The sequence below is a fragment of the Amborella trichopoda genome, chromosome 3 (assembly GCF_054954075.1).
Source record: "Amborella trichopoda isolate Santa Cruz 75 chromosome 3, AtrichopodaSantaCruz75HAP2 v2.0, whole genome shotgun sequence".
Lineage (NCBI taxonomy): Eukaryota > Viridiplantae > Streptophyta > Magnoliopsida > Amborellales > Amborellaceae > Amborella > Amborella trichopoda.
The window spans coordinates 54,565,811-54,580,041 of NC_142338.1; the positions used below are offsets into that span (position 1 = coordinate 54,565,811).

Sequence of the window (14,231 nt, forward strand, 5' to 3'; positions counted from 1 at the left end):
AGCACCCATTTTTTCAAAATCAATACTTTGACTTTTGAGCATAACCATTTACGACCAACCGAGCTCTCATAACTATTGTAGGGGATTAAAACTATTTGGGTCAAATAAACATGAAGAAAGAATATAAAAACGTAGAAGGAATAAAATACACATGCAATTATCAATTATGAAAAATATAAGGATTTACAATCACTTCTTACAAACCCTAAACACGAATTAACTCTCTAGAAATAAAAAAAAGCTTTTCTCTCTCTCTCAACCCCCGCATTGGTGAAGGTTTGGAATGCCCCATCTTACTATAGAAGTCCTCATACCATATGGAAATAAATGACTTCCTAAATACATAAGTGTCCATCCCATCTCCATAAATTAGGAAACGTAAATTATACTTCTATCAAAGAGTAATTTTTTATTTGACATTTTTAAAAAAATTTTGATTCACCAAAAAACAAATTTTTTTTTTTTTAAAAAAATGAGTTCCTCAAGACGAAGATGTCACGGTCCATCGAATGTACAATACGCATTTGTTTTTAGAGGGGCATTATTGAGACCATTTTAAGGATGCAATTTTTATGTCTTATTATTTCTTTTTATTTCTAGAAATGATCTACAAAAGTCCAACAAATCCCCCCATTATATAATTGGCATTTTCTAATGCTAAATAAGTGATTGATATTTAAGACCCCAAAATTAGGATATGGGACCAAAGGGACCTTGGAATCGTAAACACATACGGAAGAGGCATAGTTTCTCAACCCTTTGTAATTAATTTATTTAAAATTTTAAGGGAAAATTACACATATATGTTATATTTTGCGTTATTACGGATGTATCAAATAGTTTCCGTTATTACATGTCTATTCGTTTTTTACCTTTCATAACACAAACTTTAAAAAAATATGACTTTACTCTTTTTCGGGTGTTGAACAACCGAATTGAAAGGTTTTTCGAATGTTTAACATCTGAAAATAGCCCGAAAGTAATGTTCACATTCTCATTTTCGGTTATCCGAAAATAGCCTGAAACCTTCTGGAATTTCGTAATCATATACCATCCGAAAATGGGAATGTAAACGTTAAACTTTCGGGTTATTTTCGGATGTTGAACATCCGGAAAACCCTTAAATTATGTTGTTCAACACCCGAAAAAGGGTAAAGTCATCTTTTTTAAAAAAATGTGTTATAAAAGGTAAAAAACAGACATATATGTAATAATAGAAACTATTTGATACATCTGTAATAACGCAAGGTATAACACATATGTATGTAATTTTCTCAAATTTTAAACATATTTATGAAATTAACTATTTTCAAAAAAATTTCTTAGAACTAGCACTGATCCAGATTAGTTGTACTAAGTTTTGATTGCATTCCAAAACCTAGACACACCTACTTATTCTCACATGGTAGACTTGGTATGTTTTGTAGGAATCTCATTCTCTTTTATTTGTTATTGTTAGGTTTGGTGATATTCAAAATTACCGTACCTATGTCTTTATTAAAAGATTAAGAATATTACGGTAAAAAAGTGAATGGGTTTTTTGGGGAGCAAAACAAAAGCTCAAGTGATTAATATAAAAGTATAAAAGTGGATCAAGGAAAAGATAATACTCATCCTTTTGAGGGTCACCTTTTTAGGAGTTATGGGAATGGATCTCCAAGATATAGATGAATATCCAAGAGAGAGAGACATGGCCTCCAAAAGAGAGACATGACCTCCGAGAGAGAGATGGTATTCCCATGGGTTTTTGATTGGTTAAACTTTCACTTCTAGAGAGAGAAAATCTCTCGGTTGCTCTCGAAGTTATCTTTTCGGTAGCAGTATTATAGTGGAAAAGAAGGTATCGATTGATGGCAATCCTTGGTCGGGAGAGCAGGTTTAGAAGGGAAGATCGCTAATGGTCTTTTACTGATGTTTAGAAAGAGGTATATCTCTTGTAACCAAAAACAGTAATCTTTATTTTGATGGTGGATTTCTGGTTGCCGAGGTCGTGGATCTAGCCCAACAGGGTGAACCACATAAATCATTTGTTGTTGTGGTGTGCTTTTTATGTTTTTTTTATTTCTCGCACTCGATCTATAGTTGTATTCATCTACTTCGCATTTAGCTAATCATATACACGATCTTGGCTGGAATCCCAGTATTTGGGATTCCTGGTTCTGCAAGCTATAGGTCACCAAAAACCCTACAATTACATGTCTATCATACATCTATTTATCAGGATGGATCCCCCTAGCTAGTTGGATTGTCGTCCGACGCTTTAGTCGGTCTAATCCAAAGATAAAACTCGTTTAGGTAGAGAAAAATGTCAAAAATGGGTCATAATTAATGCTTAATCCATTTGAGCTCATCAGTTCAGCTGGTTCAAATATGTTGGATTAGCTTGTCAAAACAAGGTTGGATTATTTTTTATAATACATTTCATATTATTTTTAATTATATTTTCGTTAAGTTTTTAAGAAATCAAACTAACTGACCCAATCCTAATAACAGATTTTAAGAGTTCAGGTTTTAATATACTGTGATATTAGGTTTGATGTTTTACACATGATATTTAACAAGGTAGCTTTGGTTCTATTTAACAGATATGTTGGACTTCTAGCATTCTATTACATCGCACATACTTTTCCAAATCAAACAATATATTATGAAGTCAAATTAAATTCTTTAAAGTTGGACGACAGTTTTTTTGCATTTAAATTATAAATTTTTAAGATTTAACATTGGCTTTTCTCATCTTGCCGATGTTTCAAGTAAAAATTGCTAACTTTTCTTAAAAGAAAAAATTTATAAAACATTGCAAACATAAAATGTAGAACTAAGGTGCACCTTAAAAATTCATAAGAAAAGGTTGGTTTAATGTTGACAAACCTTCTAATTGATCATTTGAACTTTGAGATGTATGAATTTGATAAAAAAAAGAGTCTCAATGATAGTGCATCTTGTAACACATCATCAAGACCATCCATATTGAAAATTTCCATATGTTTATAGATCTACTTGATTTGAACCATTATTAGAGTTTAAAGTTTGTAATTAGAGACGGAAATAAATTTTCAGGTCATCCTAAGATTTTTTCTACACCAAAATTACATGGTGTGAAGTGTGATATAATTTGAAAGTGTGCTTCAATTTGATTGTTTAAGGTTGCAACCTTATGCAAACCAAACCCAAAAGCACTGTGATATACTTCATTTTCTAAGAACTAGTTCGTAATTGTTTAGTTTCTTCAAAATTGTTTAGCTTAATTTTTACATGTAAGAAATCATAGATCTAGGTCAAGTTTCACAAGTTTAGGTCGTTCAAGATCTTTCTAAAATGACGTAATATTTATTGAGTATTCATAAACTAGAGTACTTTTAAGTAAGTAAGCCTCTACATCGAACTTTGGAATTTTGCAAAACCAAAGAGAATAGACGAGAGACTTCCAATCATTCAAATAGTGTCGAGAAATTTGGTTTCAATACTGGAAATCTTTATGACAGCCTTAAATATATTTTTTATATTTAATTATGAAATTTAAAGCTTCAAAAATAGTGTAGATTTAGTTTATCTATGAAAATCTTGAAAATTGACAGTGCAAAAATACATTACAAGTTATATCATTTTCAAAACTTGAAATCCATTTTTCTCATGTCCGGTCATCTTGATGTCGAGATGATCAAGTTTAGGTATTTGGGCATCAGAACAAAACAACCTCTTTTAGTGAAATTTTTGAGATGGACTCTAATTTGATTGTTTAGATCCTCGGCTCTATATAAACTTTTTTCAAAAAAATTAATGTGTTTTACTCATATTCCACAAAGAACTCCAAACAAAAAGTTCTTAAACCTAGAAAAGCAACCTAGAATTTGGGTCCCCCAGGTCGAAAGCTTTCTAGTCTAGTCTAGTCTAGCGTCTTCTATGCAAACAAAAGCTCTTAAACCTAGAAAAGTAACCTAGAATTTGGGTCTTCTAGGCGAAGTGGAAACGAAAGTTCTTAAACCTAGAAAAGCAATCTAGAATTTGGGTCCCCACGTCCAAATCGTTCTAGTCTAAACAAAAGTTCTTAAACCTAGAAAAGCAACTTAGAATTTGGCTCCTCCCCATGTCCAAAGCTTTCTAGTCCAGGGGAAGTGCTACATGCTATACTGCTGGAAATCTACAAGCCCTCTAGGTCCAAAACTATCCCCCCCCTTGAGCTTATACGATCTCGTTGGAAGTCGGAACCTTAGGGCTCGTTTGTTTCGTAAACCAACTCCCACCATTGTTATGTGGGAAACACAAGTGTTTGTTATTAGGAAGCCATTATTTCTGGCGGCCTTAAAAAACAACATTAATTGATGTTTTTGAAGGCCGTCAATTATTTGGTAACCTATAAAGACGGTGGCTTCCAAACTTTATGGAAGTATTGGGCTTTGCCGGCCGTCTTTTCCACAAAACAAACGCGCCCTTCGGAACTCTACTTTGAGGACTAATTATCGAAGTTTAGGTTTGACGCCCATACTTCAAGGCACTTTGTTGCTGCACCCTTGATATCATGGCCTTTTGGATTTGGGCATGGAAGTACTTAAAACATTTGGAAAGTGGGCTTTCAGCACTATCGATTTCTCCCATTGTAATCCATGGTAAAATAGGATTTCGACATTATGAATGTGAGACATTATGTTACATTTAGGGAAATTTATCAAATACACCTAACTTGTCGATTGTTTAACATTAGAAAAAAATTTATATAAGGGTGAGGCCCTAAATAATCAAATTAAGAAGCACTTCAAAAATTCACTAGAAGATATTATTTTGATGTTGAAAAACCCTCAATTCAATTATCTCAACCTCGAGCTGCATGGACGTGAGAAAAAACAGGTTTTAAGTCTTGGAAATTGTATATCTTATAATGCACTATCTAGATCTTTCATTTTCAAGATTTTTAAGTGTTAACAGATTTGCTTGATCTACACAATAATATTTAAAATTTATAATTAGAGATAAAAATTAATTTTCAGACCATTATAAAAATTTCTGATACTGAAAAAAACATATTTCGGCACTATTTAAAGGTGCTATTTACTTTGATTGTTTAGGGCCTTGGCCTTATACAAACCACGCCCTTTTGACATGTTACCCTTTTCAACTATTACAATTCATTATCATTTTGATGGCCTTTTTAAATTAAAAGGGTAAACTGTCAAATATTTGATATTTTAAAAACGAACAAGAAACAATGCAATATCTTTCATGTAACGGACCGGTCATTGAAAAAAGTTGTTACGGGGAACAACCCTGCCCTTGATCTTCTTCACCTTGACATATATTGTGAGTTAAAAAAAAAAAAAAAATCTACCCTTAAAAATATTGCATATAGGACCTTCATTTTTTAAAGGAAAAAGTTTATATAGAGCCGAGGCTTTAAACAATCAAATTCGAGCCTACCTCAAAATTTTCACTAGAAGAGGTTGTTTTGATGCCCAAATATTCTCAAATTGATCATCTCAACATCAAGATGCATGGACATGAGAAAAAAAATAGATTTCAACTTTTGAAAATAGTATATTTTATAACACATTTTTTTACTGTCAATTTTCAAAATTTTCAAGTTTTCATAGATCTCTTGAACTACACTATTTTTTAAGCTGTAAACTTTATAAATAGATATAAAATTATATTTTAAGGCTATCAAAAATATTTCCAGTATTGAAACCACATTTCTCGATACTATTTGAAGGTAGGCTCTAATTTGATTGTTTAGAGCGTAGGCTCTATACAAACGGCACCTTTTTTTAAATTCTCAAGTATTTATAAATGGGAAAAGTTTATATAGAGCCGAGGCTCTAAACAATCAAATTTGAGCCTACCTCAAAAATTTCACTAGAAGAGGTTGTTTTGGTACCCAAATATCTTCAAATTGATCATCTAGACATCAAGATGCATGGACATAAGAAAAAAAATGGATTGCAAGTTTTGGAAATAATGTATTTTGTAACACATTTTTGGACCGTCAATTTCAAGATTTTCAAGTTTTCATAGATATGTCGATTTATACTAATTTTGAAGCTTTAAACTTTATAATTAAATATAAAAATATATTTTAAGGCTATCACAAAGATTTTCGATATTAAAAGCACATTTCTCGATACCATTTGAAGTTAGGCTCTAATTTAATTGTTTAGAGCCTGGGATCTATGCAAACAGCACCCTTTATAGATAGGGAAAAGTTTATATAGAGCTGAGGGTCTAAACAATCAAATAAGAACCTACATCAAAAATTTCACTAGAATATATTGTTTTGATGCCAAAATAAATGACCAAAATACCTCTGAAAGTTTCAAGGGGTATTTTGATCATTATATTTTATCAAAAATTTATTTTTAATATTTTTTATAGGTGCGCCCCAATGAGAAGATGGCAAGTACCAAAGTTCATATTCATACAATTTGTATAAAAAAAATTAAAAATAAAATACTTTGAGACATCGGTTCTAAAATCAAACAGTGAGTGGCTCTCTTGATCAAAATTAGACGGCTGGAGAGGATAGAACTTCTATGCTGTAGGGGAAGCATAGAAACCTTTCCTTTTTACTTACCACTCCAATCCAATGGCATGTATATATCAATCGGGTATAGTTTGTATAAGGCTGAGGCCCTAAGCAATAAAAGTAAGATATAGTGTTGAAATATATTATTTCAGTATTGGAAATCTTTGTTATGGCCTAAATATTTATCTCTATATCTAATTATAAAATTTAAAGCTTCAAAAAAAGTGTAGATCAAGCAAATCTATGAACACACTTACAAATCAACAGCCTCGAAACTGCATAACAACATTCACTATTTTCAAGACTTGAAATCCATTTTTTCTCATGTCCATACATATTGAGGTCGAGATGATCGATTTGAGGCCTTTTAGGGCATCAAAACAACATGTTCTAATAAATTTTTGAGGCACGCCTTAATTAGATTGTTTATGGCTTCACCCTTATATAAACTTTTTCCCTATTAAACTATAATGGCGATAGGTAAAAAATCTGTGTGTTTTCTTTCTCATATTTATTCACAAGTTAGCGCCTGTCATTTGTGTGGTGAATAGGTTTCACTTGTTAGATTGTTATCTATGCTGCCCAGCTGTAATTGTCTACATAGATCTCAATTTTAAGAGGTTTCAAGTGCTGTGGACATGAGCATTTATGTGTGATGCATACTTTACGAGAGCAAAAATTTGATGGTCCCATAAGATGTAAAGTCTCATTAGGCACTGGAATGGGCATATGTTGCCTCCAATCATTGTCCCGTCTAGTCTTTTTCCATATCCTTGAGAAAAGACATATTTGCCTTAGTTTTGGATGCCAAATTAGGTACAAAACATTGTGGGCCTTAGGATCTTTATGGAGATTGGATTACTTACAAATATGTCATGTATAAGTGATAAAAAAGACGTGCACGTAGACACATTTAGGATCGGAAACAGCAGATATCATTTTAGAGGTGGATTTAAGGGTGATGAGAGAGAGATAAGGTTTGTCATTGGATGAAAGAATGTGAGGCTTGCGTTTTCTCTCTTTTAAAACCAGCCAAAAGAGTATGTGCTCTCGCGGGTGTAGATTTGCTCCAATGCAAGTTTTATTTAGAAGTATATTTAGGACTCAAAATTTTCGGGATGTAACCTTCTCAACTTGGAGATCAACCAAAAAAAAAAGAATCCTATATGTGTTCCACATAGAGAAATTAATGTTATAAGATTGAATCAAATCATCCAATTCGACGGTCAGATCTAAGACTTTAGAAACTCAATATCTAATTTTTATGAAAATACCCGTTTGATTCTAAAATGGATTTCAAATTTCAGATTGGAGAATTTTCCTTATTTTAACTGAGGTAGTAGATGTTACTTATGCTCCCGCATGAAAACTATAAAATAACATTACTCCTCTTGATATTTTCTTTGAAAAGGGGAATGAGTGGGTTAAATTAGGGGATGAACTTCAGTTAGTAGGGGTTCCCTTGTGAGGCTTAGGGCATGGCAGACAGAAACACTCAAAAGCCGAAATGGATTACTGTTCCTGCCTCATTCCTGCCCTTGCATTGAATGCATTGGGCAATACTAAGGAAATATTGAATTTGAGATGCATATAGCCTTATCCATGAGCCCCAGAATTTACTTCACCTTCCACATTCATGTGAACATCTCCCTTGGTCTCTCACTAAATACTCTCATGGCATGAGCACACCCTCCCCCCACCCCTGGTCTCTCACCATATGAATCAAAGTTCTGTTGATTTTTCACAAATAATACTTTTTCTTGTTAAAAACAAAAGGGTCAAGTCAATGGGGATTTAGGCTCCTACCCTTTTGGTAAGAATGAATCAAAAAAAAAAAAAAGAGGGTAAATCAATTAGTATTTGGGCCCTTAAGAATGGAGTTTGAAATTTTATCACGGGGTTTAATGGTACTACCGTGAAGGCCTCAACCCATTCTCAACTAGATACTTTACCTATCCTATGAAACCACACCATATATGTGCCCTTTATCAAAAGGGTGCAGTTGGCACACGGATGCATCCGTAGCTGTAGAGGTAAGGTGCACCTTCAAATTTTATCATGGTATATAATTTTGATGTAAAATATTTTTAGGATTATCTCAAAATCTATTTTTATATCTAATCATAAAAGTTTAACTTTAAAAAATGGTTAAAATCAAGTAGATCTAGAAGCATATGAAAATCTTGAAAATGGACAGTGTAGATAATATGTTGTAAAATGCACTATTTCTGAGACTTAAAATCTTTTTATTTGTGATGGTCATACATCTCGATGTCGAGATGATCAATCATAGGGCTTTTCAACTTTTTCGATGGATTTTTGAGGTGCATCCATAGTTCTACATTATAAGGTTGCATCCTTATATAAATTTTTTCCTTATCAAAATGGTTATATTATTTAATTCACGTCAGTCTCTAGAAAAAGGCCAGATTTGACTCCTCACCCCTCTTAAGAGGATATTTATTTTTCTTAAGTAGATAATAAGATATCATTTATTACACACACATATAGTCAGCAATTAAAAGATCAAATGCTTTGAATAATCCCTGCGATTTCTCTTTTACTAGACTCTTCAAATTACACAGTGCAAGAACCTAATCGCAAGATGTGGGGTTAGATTTATGGCACGTTATGACTGATGCAATGGTAGAGAGAGAAGAATGGAGTCCATGTGCCCGGGCAGTTGCCCGTGAGTTTGTCTTTCATCGTTTGTGGTTCACGTGATTGGCAGCCACTGTTGTAGCTTTTCCCATCCTTTTTTTCATTTAAAACCTCACCATAATGCAATAATCCTATCATATATCAAGCAAGTAAAACCTAGAAAGAAAGATCCTCGAACCTTCATACATATCTTTGCCTTTGTTCTGGCCCCTTCTGCACTGTTGGCCCATCACCTGCCTCCCATGCTCTCCCCCTTTTATCTTCTCCCCCCTCTTCCTCTTTCATTATTTTTTCCCTCAACTCACACAAATTTTGATTTGTTTAATCCTCTCTCTCTCTCTCTCTGGCGCATCATGATCCACACTCTCAGAATGGATCAAGAAATTGATCGGTCAGGCGAGCTCGGATCGATCAAAGAAGAGTTGCACTATAAGGATAATGGCCACCAAAACCAACATCATCCATGCATGGCTGAGCTAAGCTGCAGTAGTAGGAGTATCATGGATGATCATGATGCTGCTTCCACCCCATGGACATCAAGGAACTCTTCGTGCCGAGTCTGCGTAGACTGTAACACAACGAAGACGCCGCTTTGGCGAAGCGGCCCTCAAGGCCCCAAGGCAAGGACTTTTGAACTCACTGCTCATCATCATTGGTTTTAGTTCTATTACGCTTTTGATCTGATCATGTGAGGTAGCTTTCTTGCACTATAACTACTAGCAGTAGCTTAATGGAGACTATGATTCTTAATTTTTTTCGCCCTTTAATTCGATCATGGGGGTTGTTTTATCATCATACCAATTCTGTTATCACCATCACCATCATTTAGGACAATTGTTGATGATATATTTTTGTCCATTTGAGAATATCATGGGGGTTTGTTCTCTCTCAGTTCTACTAATACTTGCACCATCATCACTAGAACAATGGTTATTGTTATATTTCTCTATTTGAGCTGATCATCGGGTTTTGTCATGGTGCAGTCACTGTGCAATGCTTGTGGAATTCGACACCGGAAGGCAAGGAGAGCCATGGCAGCAGCTGGTGATTCTAATGGTGATGACCCATCAGCTTTTTATAAGCCAAAATTATTGAAGAGAAAGAAAGTGCAAGATGGGGACTCCAACACAAAGAGAACCAGGATTGATATATCGTCTTATGCTCATTGCCAGACTAGAAAGAGGGTTGTAGAGACAGAAACTAAAGGTGCCTGCTTTCAAATGGATCAAGTCAACCTAGGCTTTGGCTTGGGCAAGCACTCACCGTTTCACAGAGTGTTCCCAAAAGATGAAGAGGAGGCAGCTGTTCTGTTAATGGCACTATCTTATGGCCTTGTCCATGGCTAGGGTTTTTAAGGGCCACATCTCTTGTGTGAAGAGAGAGAAACTGTTTGTTTACAAGTTCCTATTATTTTGGTTAGGAGTTTGGAGTGGTTTCTCACTCTATAGAATAAGCTTTTGAGGGCCCATTGGTAAATTTCGAGTGTTTTTGGGGCTAGAGGTTGGTGTGGTTTCTCTCTCTATAGAATGAAGCTGAGGAGGCCCATAACTCTCTCTCCATTTTGACTTCGAGTCACCATGTAAAATCTTTGTGGCATTCTGTTTTTAGTTTACTGTACCCTCGGCTCTCTTTGTGTCTTTGTTTCCACATGACTGTAGACTTTTTGAAAATATATGCCAAGAATTGGGTTGACTTGGTTTCTCATTTCTGTTTTATGGAATGCTTATGATTGCAAATTCCTCTTCATGACCGATACTGCATCTCTCTTACCCAAAAGAAAACATATGCCAGAATCCCTTAGAAAGAGGGACAAACGTTATTATTGTTGAGCTCTAATCGATGATACAATGCATTCCCTTTTGGAAAGGGGCTCGGGTTGTGATGGTATCACCCCATGTTCTAGGTACCTGGTTTTCACTCTGACCACTAACACCATTCCATTAACATTTTCAAAAACCTAACTCCTAATTTGTTTGAAAAAACAGGGCCTGCTTTCTTTATTGAATTACCCAACAAAAAATTCCACGTTTAATTTTTCAATCACTATGAAGTTTTTTTAATATGTTTGTATACTTTTTTTTAAAGTGTAAAAATCGTGTTTCAAACAAAAAATCAACGATATTGCTCAAAACATCATGTTGTGGCACCAATTTTTCACACCACCTATATTTTGAACTCAGCATAACACTCGAAGCAAAAATTACTATTTGGACCCCCCCCCCCCCCCCCCCGCCTTGCCAATTTTCTCAACATTTATTTGGGGTAAATGCCAAAGTCCTTCAATTGTTTTTTAAGGTCAATCTTCCTAAACTATATGAAAATTACTGCCACTTTTAGCTAATTAAGAAAAGGATAAGTACATCCTTACCCAAACTGATAGGCTTACAACTTATCCGAGACTTTTAGCTCTTCATTTTATATTAGGGTTTCCCTCCTTTCTAGATCTTGTTAGTTGTTCGCCGTCTATTGAGGTACTTGAACACTTTGGGCCTTGATTATTTCTCTCAGGCCTTAACAAGAATTTTTTATTCTTGAAAAATGTTTATATGAGGTTGCAACAGAATTAAAGACCACCTCAAAAATCCATCATAAAAGGTTGTTTTTATAAAAAGTTTTAGGTTTCTCTGAAGAGACTCAATGTCAATTAATCAATATGAATATACATAAATATACAAACTTGTCTTAAATAGATAAATATAGATGACAACAATAGAAATAAATCACAGACACTTATACTATACCCAGACTTACTATAAGATGCAAGATATTGTACCTATCCTTTCTATATATAATTATTACAATATATGCCTTCCATATTAACCTGGTAGACAATATATACTTTCCTTTTATACTCTCCCTCAAACTCAAGATACTATGAGTTGAACACTAAGTTGCGAAAATGAGCAGTTGGATCTTCTGGTACTTGATCAACAAGCACAAAAGAACAACATAACAGTGTAGGCTCATGCAACGACAGATCAGCGAGCCTTAGAAACAAAAGGCTCGAATCAACTAGGGTTGAGCAATAGATAAAAACTTCATATCTTCTTCACATACAGGAAAATAATCCAGTCAATTGAGAAAACAAAATGACATTTGGAAGAGCCAACAGAATTCGATGCATATCCATGATCGATTCAGCAACTCACAGACAAATAGACATGATCAAGTAACAGAACAATAGACTCGATCATACAGGAAAAAAACAGGATCAAGGAATAGACTTGATCTTACAGGAATGGACACAGTGAAGATGAATTTGGCTCTGATACCATGTGAAGAGTCTCAAGTTTCTAGGAAAGATTAAGTATCCATTAATCAATATGGATATACAAGCTTGTCTTAAATAAGCAAATACATAGGATAATAATAGAACTAAATCACAGACATCTATATTATACCCATATTTATTATAAAATACAAGATATTGTACATATCCTTCTCATATATTCTGATTACAATATACACATTCCATATTGACCTGGTAAACCATATATACTTTCTTTTGACAATTTGATGCTGAAAAATCCTCTAATTGATCATCTTGACATCGAGATGTATGAATATGAAAAGAAAGAAAGATTTCGAGTCCTAAAAATAGTGTATCTTGCAACAAATTTTCTAGATCATCCACTAGCACTTAATTTTTGTCTTACAACTTGAAGGTTTGTTTGCCAAAAAAAGGCGCATGTTCGATATAGCAAAAAAGAAACCGTTTGGAGCTCCAAGTTCCAAACCAGTGTTCGCAAAATGGAACCGAACGGCTAATCGGACATGGAGCTAGAAGCGATTTAACCGGCCTAATCGTTAAACTGGCTGATTCAACCGTTCTAACCGGGCAAGTCCTTGGAGGCCAAAAAATTGTTGAAAACAAAAAAAAAAGGTGTAAAAAAAGAATCTACTAAAATATGCAAAGCATATAAAGAATGATTAAAACAAAACACATTCAAATGAAGTTGAAAATTAATGAATAAATGGATTTCAAAAGTGAGTGTTGATGACCAAAATAATTTTTAATATTTACCATAATGTAAAAAATATTAAAAACCGTATTACAGATCAAATTCCTTATTTTTGATATTTTATAAACGTTTTTTAAATTTTTATTTTTTAAATACCAGCCGATCACCAAAACCGCCCGAAACCTGAACTGGCAAGGGGCCGGTTCCGATCTAACCGGGAGGTTACCAGTTAGATGGGGTGGTTTACAAACAATGCTCCAAACTAAAAGTATTTTGGAAAAATACAAAAAACACAGAAAAATATAGGAAGCCAATAATATGAAATATTTTTTAAATACACCACATAAAATAAGGGCTTATATTAGTTTCGCTTTTATTAAAGAATATTAAATACTGTATTCCAGCACTTATAAACAAATTATTTGCAAGAGAAGATGGTTTTTTTGTTGTGCTAAAAGATATCATACTGTCCATTTACTCCCTTCGGCAGAAACTTATCTAGAATTAATTTTAGGAACCCAAATTTGAGGATATAATATCTTCAACCCATAGATTAACCTCAATAAAAAATTTATTAATTGCACCCTCTATGCACTTGGAAAAAAAAAAAAAATCGTGATATTGAATGAAGACCATCCAATTTTTAGATGGTGAGATCTAACTCTTAGAAAACTCAAATTTTAAATTTTTTCTTTTGAAAATAATCATGTAGTAATTCTTTGATGGTTGCCAAATAATCATGTAGTAATTCTTTGATGGTTGCCAAAATTTTAGAATGAAAAAAACCGTGCCAAGTATGTCTTCTGTGTGAGGGAGCAGAAGAGGCCTAACGGAGACAAATAATGCTCTTTCCTTGTTGTTTGTTCTCTTATTTCTCTTTCTATTTGGCCTGGCATTTGCTTTTCCATGAAACAAAATTTGCTACGAATTTCTAAGAAGGTTATTCCACACCCCCTTGTCGCTTCCAAGCCACATGCCTCCTCTGGGACCCCTCACATCCATTATTTCTCTTTCTGTTTGTCATTTTCTAGTTTTCCTAATTTGTCCTTATCTTCTTCTACTTCTGCCTTTCAATCACTTCCTAATTGAACCAA

The 14,231-nt window shown here is 34.0% G+C and overlaps 1 protein-coding gene across 1 annotated transcript; it reads left to right on the forward strand.

Moving 5' to 3' along the window:
- Nucleotides 1–9,066: 9,066 nt before the first annotated feature.
- LOC18429392 (GATA transcription factor 21) lies at nucleotides 9,067–10,879 on the forward strand. The gene is made up of 2 exons (XM_011623269.3): nucleotides 9,067–9,795; nucleotides 10,159–10,879. The coding sequence occupies exons 1-2, from the start codon at nucleotides 9,418–9,420 to the stop codon at nucleotides 10,519–10,521; spliced, it is 741 nt and encodes a 246-aa protein (XP_011621571.1). The 5' UTR covers nucleotides 9,067–9,417; the 3' UTR covers nucleotides 10,522–10,879.
- The last annotated feature ends 3,352 nt before the right edge of the window (nucleotides 10,880–14,231 follow it).

What these genes read in the sequence shown, in the direction of transcription:
- LOC18429392 (XM_011623269.3), top strand. Translation starts at nt 9,418, where the DNA reads ATGCTCTCCCCCTTTTATCTTCTCCCCCCTCTTCCTCTTTCATTATTT. An exon ending in GCGGCCCTCAAGGCCCCAAG is followed by an intron (nt 9,796 to 10,158) that starts GCAAGGACTTTT and finishes GTCATGGTGCAG; the next exon opens with TCACTGTGCAATGCTTGTGG.